The sequence below is a fragment of the Perognathus longimembris genome, chromosome 1, assembly GCF_023159225.1.
Source record: "Perognathus longimembris pacificus isolate PPM17 chromosome 1, ASM2315922v1, whole genome shotgun sequence".
Classification (NCBI taxonomy): domain Eukaryota; kingdom Metazoa; phylum Chordata; class Mammalia; order Rodentia; family Heteromyidae; genus Perognathus; species Perognathus longimembris.
This window is the reverse complement of record NC_063161.1, coordinates 55,171,363-55,190,737: the sequence shown is the minus strand read 5'-3', so window position 1 is coordinate 55,190,737 and position 19,375 is coordinate 55,171,363. Positions and strand designations below refer to the sequence as shown.

Genomic DNA, 19,375 nt, shown 5'->3' with positions numbered 1-19,375 from the left:
TAACTCAGCTGGGCTCAGCTCGCCATCATTTGATGCCTATCCTTCACCATCCCTTCCCATCATTAATAGCAACTGGGAAGCAAGCAAAAGTACTGAGACCTGGTGTCAGGCACATGGGTGACAACAGTTCTGTTCTCAAAGTGCCTCAACTACCCAAATTCACATCTGCTTCCCATTATTATCCTGTGTGTGTGTATCAGTAACAGAGCTTGAGTTCAAGCTTGAACTCAAGTCCTCTTGCTCTGGCTCGGCAAGAGCAAGCTGGTGCTCCATCATATGAACCACACTTCTAGTTCTGGCTTTTTTTTTTTTCTGATTAATTGAAATATCTTATAGTTTATCTGCCCAGGCAGGCTGGAAACTGAGATCCTCAGATCCCAGTTTCTTGAGTTGCTAGGATTATGGGCATGAGCCACCGGCATCTGGTCCCTTTTTCATTCTATACAAAGCTTTCTAGGTACTCAAGCCAGAGCCATAAATTACATGAGAACAGAAGAGAGAGAAATTATAATCCTGCTGCTATGCTTTGCCATCTCTCCTCAGGTGCCACCTACAGATTTAAGATTATCAATTGAGATCCTAAACTTTTTTTTTCTTGGTTAGTAGTGGGGCTTGAACTCAGGGCCTGGGCACTGTCCCTGAGCTCTTTTGCTCAAGGCTAGAGCTCTACCTCTTTGAGCCACAGTGCTATTTCCAGTTTACTGGTGGTTAACTGGAGGTAAGTCTCACAGACTTCCCTTCCTAGACTGGCTTTGAACCATGATCCTCAGATCTCAGCCTCTTGACTAGCTAGGATTATAGGCATGAGCCACTGGAACCCGGCTCTAAACCTTCATCTCAATGTGATTCATTTTCCCAGCCAACCCACTGTGCCCAGCTCCACCCCTCCTGTTCTCCGTGGTACCAGGGAGAAACTGGGAGGTGAATTCAGCAAGAACTAGACATAACCTTAATGTTCATGTATTATTTATTCTCAGAACATACAAACTTATCTTCTCAGAGAATAAAAAACCAAAATTTCACTCAGTGACTTCAAGATGGTCACAGCCAGTTCACTCTGCCCCCATATCTACTTTAAAAAAAAAAAAGAAAGAAAATCCCCGGGGGGAGGGATGCCTAGAGTGCACAGCACCCCTTGGCACGTGCACAGTTCTAAAAGCTCCAAATGGAAAATCAGCTGTCAAAAAGACAGAGTCCAAGGCCCACCACCTTCCTGGTGCGGGGTCCCCTGGGCCAGCTAGGGCAATGACGCTGCTGCACTGCACATGGTTATTACGCACGAGTCTTGTGCTGAAGGAGGGCCCATCCAGGAGGCCTGGCCTGGGGGGGTAGGGGGTAGTGTCAACCAGCTTCCCCATAACCTGGCTGGCAGGAGCTGATGGTCCAGTATCCATTCCAAGGCCCCTGCAAAAGGCAAAACTGAGCCCAAATCTGATGAATTGGTTCTCCTTGCCTCCAGCAACTTCCCATCCTTTTGCGGCCTCACATTCAGGCCTCTTGCCCTGAGTGAGTCTAGACCAGGGAGTCTGTTTCCTCCACTCCCATAGCCCAGGAGTGAGAACCTGGAAAGTGGGGTGTGAAGATCCCGAAGAGCAGGCCCCAGGCAGCTTCAGAGTGCACCCGTAAACCCAACAGAAGAGTTCTGTGTCAAGCAAAGATGGTCTCTTCCCGGCGCTTCTTGGTGAGGATGGTGCCTGGTTTATGCTGGGCGTCGGGGTGGTTGGCTAGCTCTGGGGGGCAAGAAGACACGGGGCTCTCCAGGATGGCTTGCTTCAGTTCGTAGAACACAGCTGAGTCCTCCTTGGTGAGGAAGGTGATGGCCACCCCGCTCTTGCCTGCTCGTCCAGTGCGGCCGATGCGGTGGATATAATCTAGGGAGCAGGAGGAACATCATTCGGGACCAGACCAGATACTCTGGTGACTACTGGCCAATGTGTCCACCCATAGAGGTGTCTTCCTCCTACCACACCCCCACAGGCAGGAAATGCATCTGGCATAAAACTTTCCACTGCTGGCTGCCTGCCCTCCCCACTTCCCTACTGACTGGAAGTGTCTCCAGGATCCAGGTTCTGCACATCTCTGCAGATAGAAGTGTCACCCCATGTGCTGGGAGACTAAATGCAGTGGAGCTGGCGAGGAGCACCTCAGGTGGGGACAACCATCCTGAGGTGACAGCTACGCAACTCCCGGCACAGCAATGTCTCTGAGTGGGAGGAGGTAAGGACTCTTTCACCCTGGATGGAAGCTGACTTCCCCTGTACTTACCTTCAATATTTTTGGCCATGTCATAGTTGACAACCATAGATACATCTTGGATATCAATACCACGACCAGCCACGTCTGTAGCCACCAAAATATCCTTGGCCCCAGCCTTGAGGTTGGACAGTGCAAACTCTCGCTGCTCCTGGCCTTTTCCACCATGCAGTGTACAAGCATTGTACTGTTGGAAGAATGGTGAAGAGAGCAATGGGCTCACAGGCCGGCACAAGAGGGGGGGATGCGGACATGGAGGAAGGATTGGGGAGGGACACAGGTAAGAGAAAAGCAAGAAAGCAAGAGCAAGAGAGGGAGAGTGCAGGTGAGCTGAAACAAGGGATGGGAGAGAAGGTGGGGTGGGCCAAGGACAGACAGAGGTAAGGTTAAAAGCAAATCAGTCTGATAGATGTGGAACCAGACAGAAACAGAAAAGAGGGAGATTAGGGTGGAAAGCAAAGATCAAACACTTCAAGAAAACTGAAGAGTCAAATGGTGAAGACACCCTCTTCCCCTCAAGCAGTAGTACTAGGGCACTGATTATCAACACCTCCCTCCTGACCCAGTCACTCCTCTTTCCAACACACACAAACACAAGCAGGCCCACCTACTCCAGCCCACACCCTCATATCCTGCCTCGATGTGTCTGGAAAGCTTCCCCAGTAGCACCTACCCACAGCTTTGGCTGGACAGAAGGGAGTGTTAGCAAATGATCAGTTCCCCTTAGCTAGCTCCTCACACTGCCCTTTTCCCTTTGGCCCTGACTTGCTGGTACTCACAAGGTTAAGGACTAGGTGAGAATTGAAAGCAGGTGCCCAGGAGGCACCTTCACAAGACAACACAATTGAGACCAGACTCTCCAGCAAACATACCCCCATCTTCTCCAGGGACTTGGCCAACACGTCACAACCCTTCTTCTGGTTGACGAAAATGATGATGGGTGGATCAAAGCCTTGTTCCAAGATCGCCAGCAGCTTTTTCCTGGGAAGAGGAAGAGAAACATGAGATGTAGAGTACTCCAGTCTTGACCTACGAACACCAGTGCCAGGGCTCTTGATGCTGTGCCATTCTGAAGAACACACAACTCTTCACAGCAGAGCAATCACACCATAGCCACCCCTCATCATGAAAGAAGTTTTCATAGACTGCAAGTATGGCTCAAGGGGCAGATTGCCAGCCACAAGGAAAAACAAAAAAAGAAAAAAGCACAGGCCTTGGGTTCAAATCCAAGTACTGGCATAAAAACCAAATCAAAAGGAAGTTCTCAATGCCCTGGTAGCTCTCCACCAAAGTTCCCCCAACTCAGCTGTGCCTGTACCTCTTTTCTGACTCTGACATGAGGAAGACCTTCTGTTCCACACGTTCATGGGGCTTCCCTGCAGAGCCAATGTATACCACGGCAGGTCGTCGAAGATAGCTCCTGGCTAGACGCTCCACTGCTGGGGGCATGGTGGCTGTGAACATGACTGTCTATGGAAACAGGAGGGTCAGCCTTGGGCCCAACAGATGTAACCATATAGCCCACTGTCACCACAGGCGGCTAAGCCCAGGTTGAAGAACCTAGGAGTCTTGCAGTAAGTCTGGTAACTGTCACGTTAGAAAATGGTGTTGTCGGGGCTGGGGATATAGCCTAGTGGCAAGAGTGCCTGCCTCGGATACACGAGGCCCTAGGTTCGATTCCCCAGCACCACATATACAGAAAACGGCCAGAAGCGGCGCTGTGGCTCAAGTGGCAGAGTGCTAGCCTTGAGCGGGAAGAAGCCAGGGACAGTGCTCAGGCCCTGAGTCCAAGGCCCAGGACTGGCCCCCCCAAAAAACAAAACAAAACAGAAAATGGTGTTGTCTACCTTTCCATCTTTCCCCACTACCTGTTCCCCAAGGCGCATCTTATGATGTCAGGAAAGTCTAAGAGCATCTGTTAGCACCTGTGGTCCAGGCTAAGTTAAATGGCCCCACCCTAGAATATCAGAGAGTTGGACCTAGGCACACCTCATTACTCCGGAAACATGTACCTGGGTCCATCCTAGGCAAGAAGGGGCTAAGAGCAGGTTTAGAAACTTGCCCAACTTTCCCCAAACCCAAGGAAGGAGACTTACTTGGCGGTACTTGTGTTTTCCTGACTCAAAGTTGGCCAACATTTTTTCAGGGTCCTCAGCCTCATCCGTGTCTGGCTTCTGGTTGCTGACAGGCATGTGCTCCAGGATCTTCTGGACATCCGGCTCAAAGCCCATGTCAATCATCCTGTCGGCCTCATCCAGAACCACATAGGTACAGCGGCTCAGCACCAGGTAGCGATTCTCCAGCACATCAATGAGACGTCCTGGGGTGGCGATCACAATCTGGGAAACAGTGTAATCATATAGCACTCCCTTTCTCTACTGTGAACCACATATCTTCTTGGCCAACACAACTCAATGCTAAGGAGCTTGGACCCCAACTTCCATTCAGGTTTGACAGTGAAGGCTCCTGAAAACTAACATGAAATCACTTGTTGCTGCCTTGGGTTTTTCTTTTTTAGGAATAAATGGGGTTTCTATGGAAGATCTAGGGATTCAACAGGAAGCAAGATCAGAAGGAACTTTCTTAGATGGAACAGGAATACTATGGAAGAGGCTGCATAAAGGAATTACACTGAAGTCTACACAAGGCTCTATTCCTACAGCAGACATGATCAAAGTCAATGACATGATCTGGGAAAGTGGTAAGAGCACAGGCACTGTATAGGAACCGTTCCCTCTTACATATGGCCCATGGCCAGCTGTGAGGGATTTCAAACAAGTTATTACCCCAAGCCTCAATTTCATTTAAAATGAAGATATGGCTTCCTACTCTCATAAGGGGAACAAGAGAATGAGCATGTGTGTGTGTAATATATAGAGAAATAGGTAGAGATAGATATAAAATCCTTAGTACATATTCTCAGTGATTAATACACAGACCTAGACCTTTCTTCATTTTACTACATATCTCGTCGAGAAACTTGAAACAAATCCCTAAGGCACAGCCTTTCCCAACAGCAGATGGCTGCCGGCTAGAACAAACCTCACAACCCATTCGGAGTCTGAAGCCTTGGTCTTCTCTGGAGATGCCACCAATGACAGCCACAGTGCGGATGCCTAGCGGCTTCCCAAACTTGATGGTCTCTTCCTCAATCTGCTGAGCCAGCTCGCGGGTGGGAGCGAGGATGATGGCATAAGGGCCCTGGTCTGACTCTTCGATCCTGTGGTAAAAGGGGTGTTCCACAGCTTCATGAGCTTTGGTTCTTATTTAACCACAAACAGGAGCAAGACAAAGACACTCTTAGGGTAGCTATGAGAACAGGCAGGCTGATGGGAGAAGGCTATAATGATCCCACTCAAAAACCAGAGACTGGCTGGGTGCCAGGGGCTCACACCTGCAATCCTAGCTACTTAGGAAGCTGAGATCTGAGGATTGTGGTTCAAAGCCAGCCAAGGCAGGAAAGTCCATGAAATTCTTATCTCCAATTAATCAACCAAAAAAGCCGGAAATGGAGTTGTGGTAAGAGGTAGAGTGCTATCTTTCAGCAAAAAGAAGCTCAAGGGGCAGCACCTATGCCCTGCATTCAAGCCCCTGGACGGGCACCAAAAATTTAAAAATGAATTTAAAAAATCAGAGGCTGGGAATGTGGCTCAGTGGTAGAGTGCTTGCCTAGCATGCATGAAGTCCCTGGTTTGATTCTTCAGTACAACAATAACAGAAAAAGTTGGAAGTGGCGCTGTGGCTCCAGTGCTAGCCTTGAGTAAATGAAGCTCAGGGACAGTGCCAGGCCCCGAATTTAAGCCCATGACTGGCAAACTAAACAAAAAACCCAAAGGTCCACTAAACATTTATTTGCCGTTTCTATCTTTCCTACCCAGACAAACCCACCCCAACTGATGCCAGCGGACGCCACCTGTCAATTTTGGGGAGCGTGGTGATCCAGACCAGCAAAGGAATAAGGAAGGCTGCTGTCTTGCCACTGCCAGTCTCAGCCACACCAATGATATCACGATTCTGTAGCCCAATGGGGATCGCCTGACGCTGGATAGGTGTTGGTTCCTACAGTAATCAAGAACAAGGGTAATGGAAATAGAGAGGATTACACCACTTGAGCTACTGCTAATACAGTGGGCACATATGCAAGTGTGATATATTTCAGAGGATACCAAGTATAGTTTGCAGGAAAGGAGGCCCAATAAGAAACACCATTCCTATAAGTCAAGACTTCCACCAGAAAGTGATCCACATTGTCAGTTTGATGCCCATGCACAGAAAAGGTACCAAATAGTTAAACAACAAAGCTGTGGATTCCCAAACTAGAATGTAGGGAGGGGCAGATCTCAAGGGCCAATAATCTGCCCTTCCTTACCTTGTAGCCACACTTATCAATGACCTCCAGAATGTGTGGGGGCAGAGAAGAGTCTTTCCAGGATCGGATGGGATTGGGAATCTTGCCACCTTTGGTGGTGATGCTATAGTCCTCGCGGAAGATCCGCCAGTCCCTGTCTGTCATCTCATCTAACTTCTTCTGAGACCAATGGCGATCATCCCAGCGTTGCTTGGCTTCCTTCTTACGAAGCTTGCGGAGTCTTGCTCTGGAGCAAGGTACCAGAATTAAACAGAATCAGGATCTTACTTCTGGTAGAGTCTGTGCCCTCCCCAGCCAGCCCTAGCCCCAATCACTCACTCTTCCTGCTCCTTTTCTTCCAGGGTTCTCCTCTTCTCCATTAGGTCTCCATAGAAACGTGACTGCTCTCGTTTCTGTTGCTTTAGGTCGATGCCAGCAATGAAGCCTCGCCCTAACAACTGCACCTGGTGCCGTTCTTTGTACCTGAGATTGAGTCAGAGGAGGAAAAGCTGTAGTTACAGCAGCAGGAGGGAAGGGCAGACAGCCAACATGTCAGTTCTCCTCCCTGGCCAGCATCTTTCTGTGTCCATAAAGCTGGCTGAATGTTAGTCTACCAATTTCCCCATCCCAGCTCACCTTACTTTTCTTACTTCTGTTGTCTCTGTCTAGGCCTGCCTAGTGCCAAAGCCCCAGCCTGCAGGCCAAGAGCCACTCACAAGGGATTGTAGTCGATAGAGGTATCCTCAGATGCATCCCACTCAAAGACAAACTTGCGGTCATTGAGATGCCTCGTTCGCCGCCGTTTTTTGATGCCACCCAGGTAACGCTCCTGACAGGGAAGAGCACAAAGCCCATGAACCTCTATGCCCAGATCTCACATGCAGACGTTACAATGGCCAAATAACTAAGCCGTGGGGGTGGGGAGGGGGTGTGGGGTGTGGGGTGTGTGTGTGTGTGTGTGTGTGTGTGTAAATAGGGATAAGATGGAGCCAAGGCCTGCACCTTAATGGCATGCAGTTCCTTGCTCTTATCCTTCTCTTCGCGGATCTTCTGCCGCCCTTCCTCATCCTCATTCCCATTGGTCTCCCGCTCCATTCTCTCCCTGCGTTCTCGACGTTCCCGTTCCTGAGGGTCTTCTGCAGATCAAACAAAGAAATGCTGCTGAAGAGCTCAAGAGAAGAGAAAGGAGAGGCAATGGAGGAAAATCCAGACAATGGGACCCCGTGAAAAACAGGGGTAGATTTATGATAACGGGAAAAAGGAGAGCTAACATTTTTCTCATACACTCCCACCCCCTCCCTTCCTTTTCCCAATGGTTGGGTAAGCAGCTTTTTATCTCTCTGAAGGTGACACTATAATCCTATCCCACTCCTCTGATACAAGGAAGAAAAGACGAACCGAGCATCTTCCTGCCCAAGTCTTGAAACTGTTTCCTTTTCTTCCTCTCTTCCTCCAGCATCCTCTGCCGCTCCTCTACCTCCTGCTGTCGCCGCTTTAGAGCTTCAGCCTCCCGCTCTGCTTTGGAGAGGAACTTGGGCTACAAAACAGATGGGAATTATTAACAAAGGCTATGGGAGCTGGGAACAATCACATCACTGCTAGAGAGACCACAGGGAGCCACAGAAAAATAGAAAAACATTTTCTCAGGCATTAAACCTGTTGAGAAAAAACACAAATAGCAGGCCTAGAACTGGGTTACATGATGTCCCCACTCCCCATATTTACACGTTGAATCTCTAATCCCTACTACCTCAAGATGTACTTGGAGGCAGGGCCTTTATAAAAATAAGCCTATTTATTAGGCTTGATCATTTAGTCTCAGTTGAGGCTGATGCAAGTGAAGTCTTTATAAGAAGAAATCTGGACACACACACAGACACTCGGGGCAAGAGGACACAAAAAGATGATGTGAAGACAGAGGAAGAGGAAAAAGGTATCTACAAGCCAGGGCAAGTACCTCAAAAGAAATAACCGTAGTGGTATATTGATTTTGACTTTAAACTTCCAGAGCTATGAGAAAATAAATTTCTGTTGCTGTTCTGTTTTGTTATGGAAGCCAGAACACACTAAATCAGACCACTGAGTTCTTACCTTAGCCTCAGCTTCTTCCTCAGCCTTTTTCTTGGCCAGTAGTTCCTCCAAGGATAGTGGTTGGGCCTGAAGACAAGACATAGGAGTTAAGTTCATAAAGACTCTCCCTGTGGATCAACAAAGCAGAACTCAAGCTGAAGAAGGAAAAAAAAAATTCCCATTCTTTACCTTAGGCTTTTTATCACCATGTTCATCCTCTTCATCCTTCTTAGAGTCTCTATCCTTCCGAGATTTAAAATCTTTTCCTCGGCCAGGAGATAGGCTTTAAGGAAAAAAAACAGACAGGTCCTCGTAATTGTTTATCCCAGTCCTGGAGAAGGTTCAGGCTGAGCCCCTTGAAGAGGATGGAAGTTTTCCCATGACTCAGTAAGACTGGGCCATGGTCATTCATCATGCATGTCCAGAAGTCTAAGCCTTCTGTCTACTCGTAAAACTAATTATGGCCTGTCTTGGCCCCATTTTACTTGAACCTCCTTTCCTGACTGTTTATCCTCTTCTGGAAAGGAGACTTCACTACAAACATAGAAAATTCCAAGCTGGGTGCTAACACCTGTAATCCTAACTACTTAGGAGGCTGAGATCTGGGTATCATGGTCCAAAGCTAACCCAGGGAAGGAAAGTCCATATGATTCTTATCCCCAATTAAGCACTGAAATGCCAGAAGTAGCCGGATGCCAGTGTTTCACACCTGTAATCCTAGCTACTCAGGAAGCTGAGATCTGAAGATCATGGTTCAAAGCCAGCCCAGGCAGAATAGACCCCTGAGACTCTGATCTCTAAATTAAGCCCTCAAAAACCAGAGTGGTCCTGTGGCTCAAGTGGTGGAGTGCTAGCCTTGAGCACAAAAAATCAGTGTTGTGTCTACTCTCTGGTTTCAAGTCCCATAACCAACCAAAAAAAATTTTTTTCCAACAGCAGTTTATGCACTGAAAAACAATATTCCTTAATTTTATAATATTCACTGGATTGAGCCTAGATCACTGGAATCCCCCAACAGGTGCCAAAGAGATACTGTTGTTTATTCCCCTCATCATCGGTCCTTTCTATCAGTCCCAGTAATCCTTTCCCCATGCCTGAGTCTGCTTACTCCATGAGCACTCTCAAAGAACCCTACTGAGGTTCTGTTAAGAGCATTCTGTACTTTGCCTTGACTTTTAACCTTCCTAGTCAGAATCTGATAAGAATTTTATATAAATTTTCAGAGGGAAGAGATTAAGACGCCAGGCATTAAGCTCATTTAATAACTACAGGCGGTATATCCTGGACAGAAACTGAATGATATAATAAAGCTATCAGAAAGTCTTGTAGACTGGTAATCTTTCCAAATTAATTTCTAGGTTGGAGATGCAGCTCAGTAGTAGAGCACTTGATTAGCACGTGTAAGCCCCTGGCACTGCCAAAATAAAAAGTCAAATTAATTTTTAAGGTCCAAGAACAAGCTGCAAATGATGGAATGTGCATAGTATCGAAATACATTACATCTATGTATGAAGATAGCATAAGAAATGTCACTGCCTTAAGTTTTAGTACAGATTATTTTAATTGCCTCTATATCTCTTTGCTACACACAAAAAATTACATTCTTCTTAGAGCAAATAAAAACATTTTGTGGCAAAAAGAAAAATCAAGTGAAAGCTGTTGAACAACACAGGGATGGAAATACAGGGAACAATAAAGCAATAGAGGGGATTGTTATGATTAAAATATAATATATGCATGTGCAAAGTACCATGGTGAAATACAAGTACAAGTACAAGTCATACATGCTAAAAAAAAATAGTGATAAGAGTAAAACAGGCTCTTTGAGGGTGAATGAGGGTGCACATGGTCAGCAGTACTTTATATGTACAAAGGAAAATAGAAGAAGACCTGAAGAAGGGGGAAGGGAGCCAGCTGTCAGTGGCTCACACCTGTAATTCTCGCTACTCAGGAAGTCAAAATCCAGAGGATCACAACTGAAAATCATCTTGGCAAAAAAAGTCTAAAACTCCATCTCCAAAATAACCAGCTAAGAGTCAGGCTGAAGACACCACTCAAGTGGTAGAGCACCAGCTGAGGAATCAAGAAACACTCAGTTCAAATCAAATCCTGGTATCTCTCTCACACTCACACACACACACACACAAACACAAACAAAAACAAACCAAGTAAAAGGAGGTGAGGTTGGTTGGGAAATGCTACAGTAAAACACCCCTGCACAACTAATATATACTGCGTTAGAAGTTATTTTGTTACTTCACTAACCATTATGCTTAGGCTAGCACTCTACCTCTTGAGCCATAGCACAACTTCCAGCCTTTTCTGTTTATGTGGTGCTGAGGAATCGAACCCAGGGCTTCATGCATGCTAGGCAAGCACTCTACCACTAAGCCACATTCCTAGCCCCATTATGCTTTCTTAAGAAGATAAGCACCAGGCTCTGGTGGCTTGCATGCCTGTGATCCTAGCTATGTAGGAGGGTGAGAGCTGAGGATCAAGAAAGGTTCAAAGTCAGCCTGGGCAGAAAAGCCCATAAAACTCTCTCCAGTTAACCAGCAAAATGCATCATTGGAGGTATGGCTCAAGTGGTAGAACACCAGTTGTGAGGGGCAAAAAAAAATGTGAGCAGTAATATATGTAAAGTCCCGAGTGTAAGCCCTGGTACCAGCACAGGAGAAAAAAAAAAAAAAGAACAAAGATGTGCTAAGGAAGACAGTAAGTATCTGTCAGATATACTAAGACAAACTGACTCTCTCCTATGGAGCTGAGGTAGCTGAGCCAGATGGGAGCATCCTCCAAAACTCTTATTCCTCAAGTACCTGGATCGCTTCCGGTCCTTGTCCCGTCTGTGTCCATCCTTGTCTCGATCTCTGTCCTTCTTATTCCGATCCCGTTCTTTATCTCGTTCACGTTCTTTGTGCCTCCGATCTCTAGAAGACAGTAAATTTAAGCAATCACTTAGGAGCTGGGCACCAGGGGCTCATGCCTTTAAACCTAGCTATTCACGAGGCTGAGATCTAGAAGATTGATGTTTGAAGCCAACTCAAACAGAAAAGTCTACAAATCCTCATCTCCAAAACTAGGAAAAGTCAAACTAGAAGCATGGCTGAAGTGGTAGGGTACCAGCTGGGCAAGCAAGCCGAGTTAAGTCCCACTACTGGCAAAAAAAAAAAAAAAAAAAGACAGAGAGAAAGAGTATCTTCCTGAGTATCTTACTTTCTCTGTATCCCTGAGTTCCCATGGACTTTTCTCCCTGAAGTAATGTTTGGTGTTTTTTTGTGTGTGTGTGTGTGCCAGTCCTGGGCCTTGAACTCAGGGCTTGAGCACTGTCCCTGGCTTCCTTTTGCTCAAGGCTAGCACTTTGCTGCTTGAGCCACAGCGCCACTTCTGGCCGTTCCTATATATGTGGTGCTGAGAAACTGAACCTAGAGCTTCATGTATATGAGGCAAGCACTCTTGCCACTAGGCCATATTCCCAGCCCTGAAGTAATGTTTTACAGATTGGAGAATGTATTTCCCAGGGAAGTTACAAGGGAACTCCAAGATCACACAGATGAGAACTGTACTGCTAAGTACTGTGGTAACAGACCATGGATTATGTGAACAGCTGAACTATCTTCTATTATCTCAACCTTCAACATGCGAGCTCCCTCTAAGAACTAGGTCATTAAGCAAGATACGGTGGTATAAGACTGTAATCCCCACAATCGAGAGGGTAAGACAGAGGATCTGAAGTTTGACAATGGCCTGAGAGATGTAGAAAGACTGCATCTCTCAAGAAAGAAAGTCTGGGTCCCTGAGGGAAACTGCAAACACTTCTTGCAGGTTCCATTGGGACGGGTAGATTCACGTATTAAAAGCACACATAAGAACTACACAAGAGTTTGATCTGTGCTCTCCCTTCTCATACAAGGGACATGCAGTCATTTTACCTTTCTGTAGACTTAGAACGAGAACGGGAACGCGAACGGCTGCCTCCTCGACGTCTATCCCTTGAACGATGCCGCTTCCTATCTTTAGATGGGGAAGACTTCCGGTCCCTGTCTCTATCCCGCTCTCTGTCAGGAGTACGAGATCGCTTCCTTTCCTCCTTGGAGGGTGATACATCTCGGTCCTTTTTGTCAGCCAGCTCTCCTGCCATCTATTGTTAAGAGTACTTATTACTGAGGGAAGGGGCAACATTGTCCAAAAAGAAATGCACTCTTTTTTTTTTTTTTTGGCCAGTCCTGGGGCTTGGACTCAGGGCCTGAGCACTGTCCCTGGCTTCTTTTTGCTCAAGGCTAGCACTCTGCCACTTGAGCCACAGCGCCACTTCTGGCCATTTTCTGTATATGTGCTGCTGGGGAATCGAACCCAGGGCCTCATGTATATGAGGTAGGCACTCTTGCCACTAGGCTATATCCCCAGCCCTAGAAATGCACTCTTTACTCGACTTAAATAACTGTAACCCCTCCGTAAATCACCTTTATAATAATTATTTTTTTAAAAAAGAGTACTTATAACATGTAATACTAAACCTCAAAATGAGTGTAGGTATAGAATATATGTGCCTCTTTATAGATAAGAACTAAAGTTCAGGTACATAAATGAACTTCCCTGAGACCACACAGGTTGTAAATAGCAGAGTCTGGCTTCAGAGCCCACCTGTATTACTATACAATAATACTATAATTACTATACAATAATACCCTTTTTATGTATATACTTCTAAATACATGCAATGAATATGCAACATTTTTGTCAGTAGACTACAAAAGAATATTAAAAATACATTAGTGAATGAGTAGTGTACCAGCTATTTCTAGAGACATCCCACGTATTTCTTACCTTCCTTGGGAATTTATTTCTTAGGAGTCTACCAGACATGCTAGCCCATCAGGACCAGTCAACATAAACTCATCTAAGGGAAATCAATTCTCTTGGGTTCATAAAGGAAGCTCAAAAGAGATAATGCTCAATTTGAAATCTATATTAGAATCAGCACAAAAAATGTGAACTTAAAAGGACAAACATGCTTTTACTCAGATTAAAAGAACTGTACCTCTAGTTAAGCGATGGGAGAAACTTGACTAAGGGGACACAGGACCTCCATGCACATTTTCCCCCACTGTTCTGGAAATCTAAAATTATTTCAAGAGAAAACATTAAACAACAAACTTCCCCAAATTAAAAAAATTCCTGACTCACATTCCCTACTGATATTTTCACAGATGGTCTATGTTACCTTGTCTCATAAAGTGTTTGAGCAAAAATTGGATCTAGCCCCTTCCCACCTGGGCAACAATGAACACCTTACAATACTGTCAATGGGACTAAGAAACCTAATTCAGCCAGCATTTCTGCCTATATCCACGTTTTCCATCCTTATCATCCTTATGACTTGGGATACATTTCTCAGAATTTTTTTTCACTGAATAGTTCAACTGAAATCAAGGCTTCAACTTATAATGCTTCTTGCACAAGAAAATGGCAGGGCACCAACAGATTGTGTCTGTCATCCTAGCTACATAAGAGGCTAAGATCTGGAGAATGAACGTTCAAAGTCAGCCCAGGTAGAAAAATTCGCTAAGTGCCATCTCCAAACTAAGCAACAAAAGGCAGACTGGAGGCATAGCTCAAATGTCAGAGCACCAGCTTAGTAAGCTCAAAGCCCCGAGTTCAAATTCTATATTCACTGAGCACCTGCTAGGTGCCAGAAATTGTGCTATGTACTGGATATACAATAATAAACATAACAAAGTCTCTAAATTCATAATCTTAAATTCTAGGGTAGCCAAGAATTTCAAATGATAATGAGCACTAACAAAAAGAATAAAGTATCTGGGTATTGGTGGCTCATGCCTATAATCCTAGCTACTCAGGAAGCTGAGATCTGAAGATCATGCTTCAAAGCTAGCCAGGGCCAAAAAGTCACCATGAGACTTTTTTTTTTTCACTCCCAGTCTTGGGGCTTGAACTCGGGGCCTGAGCACTGTCACTGGCTTCCTTTTGCTCAAGGTTAGTACTCTGCTACTTGGGCCACAGCACCATTTGCAGCCTTTTCTGTGTATGTGATGCTGAGAAATGGAAATCAGGGCTTCATGCATGCTAGGCAAGCACTCTACCACTAAGCTACCTTCCCAGCCCAACATCAGTCCCTTTTTTTTTTTTAATTTGGCCAGTTCTGAGGCTTGAACTCAGGGCCTGGGCACTGTTCCTGTCCCTAAGCTTCTTTTGCTCAAGGCTAGCAACTCTACCACATGAGCCACAACACCACTTGCATCTGAGGAAACGAACCCAGGGCTTCACGCATGCTAGGCTACCACTCTACCACTATTCCCAGCCCACCTATGAGGCTCTTATCTTCAATTAACCACCAGAAAACCAGAAGTGGCGATGTGACTCAAAGTGGTAGAGTGCTAGCCTTGAACAAAAGAACTCAGGCACAGTGCCCAGGCCCTGAGTTCAAGCCCCAGGATGAAAAAAAGAAGAATAAAATAGAGTGATATGATAGGGAGGGGTACAAACAAGAGACAGCTGGCTCAGGGAAGAATTCTTAAGTTGACATTTAAGCTGAGATTCAAATGAAGAGAGAGAAAGAGCCTTGCAAAGATCAGAGAAAATAACATATTAAATAGGACAGAAAGTACTAAACATTGGAACTAACTTAGCATGTTTGGTAGTTTAAAAAAGATATTTGTTAGCTGGGTACCAGTGGTGCATGCCTGTAAACCTAGCTCCTAAGGAGTCTGAGATCTAAGGATCTGAGATCTGAGGTTCAAAGCTAGCCCAGGCAGGAAAGTCCATGGAACTCTATCTCCAATTAATCACAGAAAAAGCCAGAAGTAGAGCTGTGGTTTAAGTGGTAGAGTGCTATCCCTGAGCAAAAGGAGATCAGGGACAGTGCCCAAGCTGGAGTTCAAGCCCAAGGACCAGCAAAAAACAGAATTTGTGAGATGAGTGCCAATGGCTCAAACCTGTAATACAGAGTTCTAAGAATCTCTGTTCAATACCAGCCTGGGAGACCTTTATTTTCAATTAACCATCAAAATGCCAGAAGTGGAACTATGGCTGAAGTGGTAGAGTGGTACTCTTGAGCAAAAGAGCTCAGGGTCAGCGCCCAGGCCCTGAGTTCAAGCCCAGGACTGGCACAAAAAAAGGGAAAATGACCTTGTGTGTGGTTTTATGAGACTACCCATAGAGTAGCTGACAAAATATGCATTCAATGAGGAAGGAAAGAGTCAGATCATGAAATATGTTATAGGCCAGGGCAGAGGCATCTGAATTTCAACTTAACTGCAATGGGAACCTTAAAATATCTTTAAATAGGATGTAATGAGATACAATTTAACATTATGAAATAAGAACTACATAGTTTTAAACACTGAGAATGTTATTACAATATAGTCAACTATCAATATCCATCTGCAGCTACAGAACAACTTACCACAGATCAAAATTATCCCCCCCCAAAAAATACTTTCTATACTGAAGATGTACAGGCTTTTTTTGTTGTTTGTTTTGTTTGTATTTTCTTTTTTGCTGGTCCTGAGGCTTGAAACTCAGGGCCTAGTCACTATCCCTGATCCTCTTTGTGCTCAGGGCTATCCCTCTACCACTTGAGCCACAGTGCCACTTCCAGTTTTTTCTGAGTAGTTTATTGGGGATAAAAGTCTCATGGGTCATGGACATTTCTGCTTGGGCTGGCTTTGAACTACGATCCTCACATCTCAGCCTCCTGAGTAGCTAGAATTACAAGCGTGAGCCACCAACACCCAGCTCATGTACAGACTTTTTCCCCTAAAAAAAACAACAACACATGAGACAGGGTTATAATTAATCTAGAGAAGACAGGGGGGTGTACATAGATTGTATTTGAATATATACATGTCTGGAGATTTTGTTACTCACAGAGGGTTCTCAAACAAATTCGCTAATGCCAAGGGAATGACCATAACCTAAGCAATCTAAAGAACCATAAGAATAAGCAAGGCTTATTCTAGGGAGGTCAACAGAAACAGAAATACAGTTCTGGCATATTTCAGAGGCGGAGCTGACAGGACTTACTAATGAAAGGAGAAAGGGAAAGACGAGACAGAAAGGTTCTCAATCGATTTGAGCAATCAGTTGGTTGGTAGATCATTCATGAAGCAACCAGAGAAGACTAAAGAATGAACAGATGGGAAACCAAAAGCCTCACCCTGGCTAGATTGAGTGTGAGATGTCAGTAAGACAATCCAGGAAGAGCAGAGGCTCCAGGAAGGCAGAAGGAAACACAAGTTTGGAATTTAGAGTCGAGAGTCTAAAGATTAAAAACTCAAGTCACTAAATACATAGATAGCTGTTAAAGTCATGAGGCATTAAAGAATATTAACTAAATAAGCATCATAGTTAAAGAAGAAAATAGAAGAGGAGATAGAGAATTGAGCTCTAAAACACACTAACATTTAGAAGCCAGACTCAGGAGGATCCAAAGAAGACCACCAGAAAGAAGAAACAATCAGTGAGGAAATATTTGTTTTTGAAAGTGTAACATCACAGAGACCAAAAATCTATTAAGGAGGGGGAAGTCAACTATACCAAGAGCCATTGAAGTGGAAAAAGATTAAAAGGTGGCCAGGGCATTTGGGGAAAAAAAATTATTGATGACCTTAACAAGAACTGTTTCAGTAGCTGTAGGAAAAAACAGCCACCAGAGTGGAGCCAAAAGTTTGAAGAGAATGAGAAGTAGAATAAAAAGATAGTAAACTGGGCACCAGTGGCTCATGCAGGTAATTCTAGGTACTCAGGAGGCTGATCTGAGGAGGATTATGGTTCAAAGTCAGCCAGGCAAAAAAGTCCATGACATTCTTATCTTCAATAAAGTATTTAGAAAAAGCTGAAAGTGGCCCTGTGGCTCAAGTGGTAGAGAGTTAGCCTTGAGTATAAAGAGCCTCAGGGACAGTGCCTAAGCCCAGCAAAAAAATAAAAGAAAAAGAAAAGTAAATACAGATGGCTTTTATTCTGGATAACCATGCTGACTCTGGCCACGGTTCCCAACAGCCTTCAATTCCTCTGTTCTCCTAGGGCAGAGGCAAATTCATCCTATTTAATAAAATATCTATTCCGCATCTACTAGATGCAAGGCTGTTGGCGTTACGCAAAAGGAAATCCTGTCCACCAGAAGCTTTGAGAACCAAAAAAGAAAAAGAAAAAAAAGCAGGAGACATGAGATGTGGGCTCAGAAGCAGTGTCTCTTCATTTGTAAAAGGGCATTACGGAGGGTTCCATAGAGGAAAGTGGCTCACAGGACTTAACATATAGGAAGGGAGAATTGGAAGATATGTAATCCAGGGCACAAAAGAAGTAATTTCCGGGAAAATAATAATAACAGGAGGCGCAGAGGCGGGAAAGCATGAGCTGGTTCCGGGAAGAATCTAGTTTCAATGTGGCTTGAGCAAGGTAATCGAAACAGGAATAAGGTCAGACTGGAGGTGTCACAAATCTGGGCCCTTTACATCATCCAACGTGGCCTGTGCCGGGCCGTCAACATTTCTCCCCGGGGCCCGCTCCCCTTCCACTCCAGCCCGCCACAGCTCCTGGGGCTCGTGCCCCCCACCCCCACCCCGGGGACGTTCTTCCCCGCCTCGTTCCGGATCCAGAGGCTAGAAGAACCACGCATCCCACTCTCGCCCTTCTGCAAGATCGTGGAAATAGTCCCCACCGCCTGGGACTCACCAGCACCACAGAGCCTGAACCGCCTAACGCGGCCTCAACGTCGTCCCGCAGTCGCCATCTTTCTTGCTTCCTGGTCGCCGAGGTGCACCTCGGCCGCGCTGCAAGTCGGGAAAGCGAGTTCCTGAGGCTGCGCAGCGCATGCCGACAGTATATAACTAGAACTACCAACCCCAGAATGCAGGGCGCGTGGGCCAAGCCGGGCCGTGGGGTCTCCTGGGTAGTGTGGTTCTTACGAAGGTTGAAGTCTGCGGGAGATAAAGTTTTCTCGGGGCCGGCTTTCCGGCAGATGGCTTTCTAGGCGCTGTCTCTCTGGAATCTGCTGGTCTCCTCGAAGTTGCAGATAATGGACTATCCCTGCCTTAGCAGGTAGCTTATAAGTGGAGGGCGGGGCGGGGGAAGGGACGGAAACTGAGTTTAAGGACTTCCTTAGATAATGATACGATATATTATACAGAATTATATAATTAATTACACTCACAACTGCAATAACAACAACAAATTATTTTTTTTACAAAAATTCTGTGAGGTACATTACTAGCAGCTAGAGAAACTAAAAATTAGAGTGTAAGAGTAGCCTCTTATTAATGTGTTGGACAGTTCCACTTTGTGTGGTAGAAGACATTCTAGCACCCTGCTTCAGGTGATGTAACAACTCCAGTTATTGTAGCAACTCAAACTGAGCTAACACAATGGATTCCAAAGACCTCCCTGAAGGATGGTATCTCCTGGCCCTATGGCACCAGTTTTCTCAACATTCCCCATCAGACCCCGGCTTTCTCATTTTTATGTCTTTTGAACCTGGCCATTTAGGCTTTCTCAATACTTTTTCTTTTTTCCTTCTTTGACACCCCTGTTCAGTACTTAACTGAGCTTTCTTACCCCCAAACATATTATCACTTTGTTTCTCTTTAGTCAAAAAGGTTAAAAATTCTTCTTCTAGTCACATGGTTACAAAACACCCAAACAAAACAACAAAAAAACCCACAAATGATTGCATTGCTAAGGATA

At 45.3% G+C, this 19,375-nt stretch overlaps 1 protein-coding gene across 2 annotated transcripts; it reads right to left on the bottom strand.

The window, feature by feature from the left end:
- Positions 1 to 949: 949 nt before the first annotated feature.
- Ddx23 (DEAD-box helicase 23) lies at positions 950 to 18,449 on the bottom strand. Of its 2 annotated transcripts, XM_048365298.1 has the most exons (18): positions 18,368 to 18,449; positions 13,713 to 13,791; positions 12,604 to 12,812; positions 11,491 to 11,601; positions 8,861 to 8,954; positions 8,693 to 8,758; positions 8,000 to 8,138; positions 7,604 to 7,737; positions 7,318 to 7,430; positions 6,941 to 7,084; positions 6,623 to 6,848; positions 6,167 to 6,312; positions 5,296 to 5,473; positions 4,350 to 4,592; positions 3,572 to 3,723; positions 3,126 to 3,234; positions 2,266 to 2,440; positions 950 to 1,871 (listed from the first exon to the last, which is right to left on the bottom strand). In XM_048365298.1, exons 3-18 carry the CDS (start codon positions 12,810 to 12,812, stop codon positions 1,648 to 1,650), a joined length of 2,463 nt encoding a protein of 820 aa, XP_048221255.1. In that variant the 5' UTR covers positions 13,713 to 13,791; positions 18,368 to 18,449; the 3' UTR covers positions 950 to 1,647. The 2 variants fall into 2 exon arrangements, with proteins under 2 accessions (XP_048221255.1, XP_048221264.1); XM_048365307.1 differs by lacking the exon at positions 13,713 to 13,791 and having other exon boundaries at positions 18,368 to 18,441.
- Positions 18,450 to 19,375: the final 926 nt, after the last annotated feature.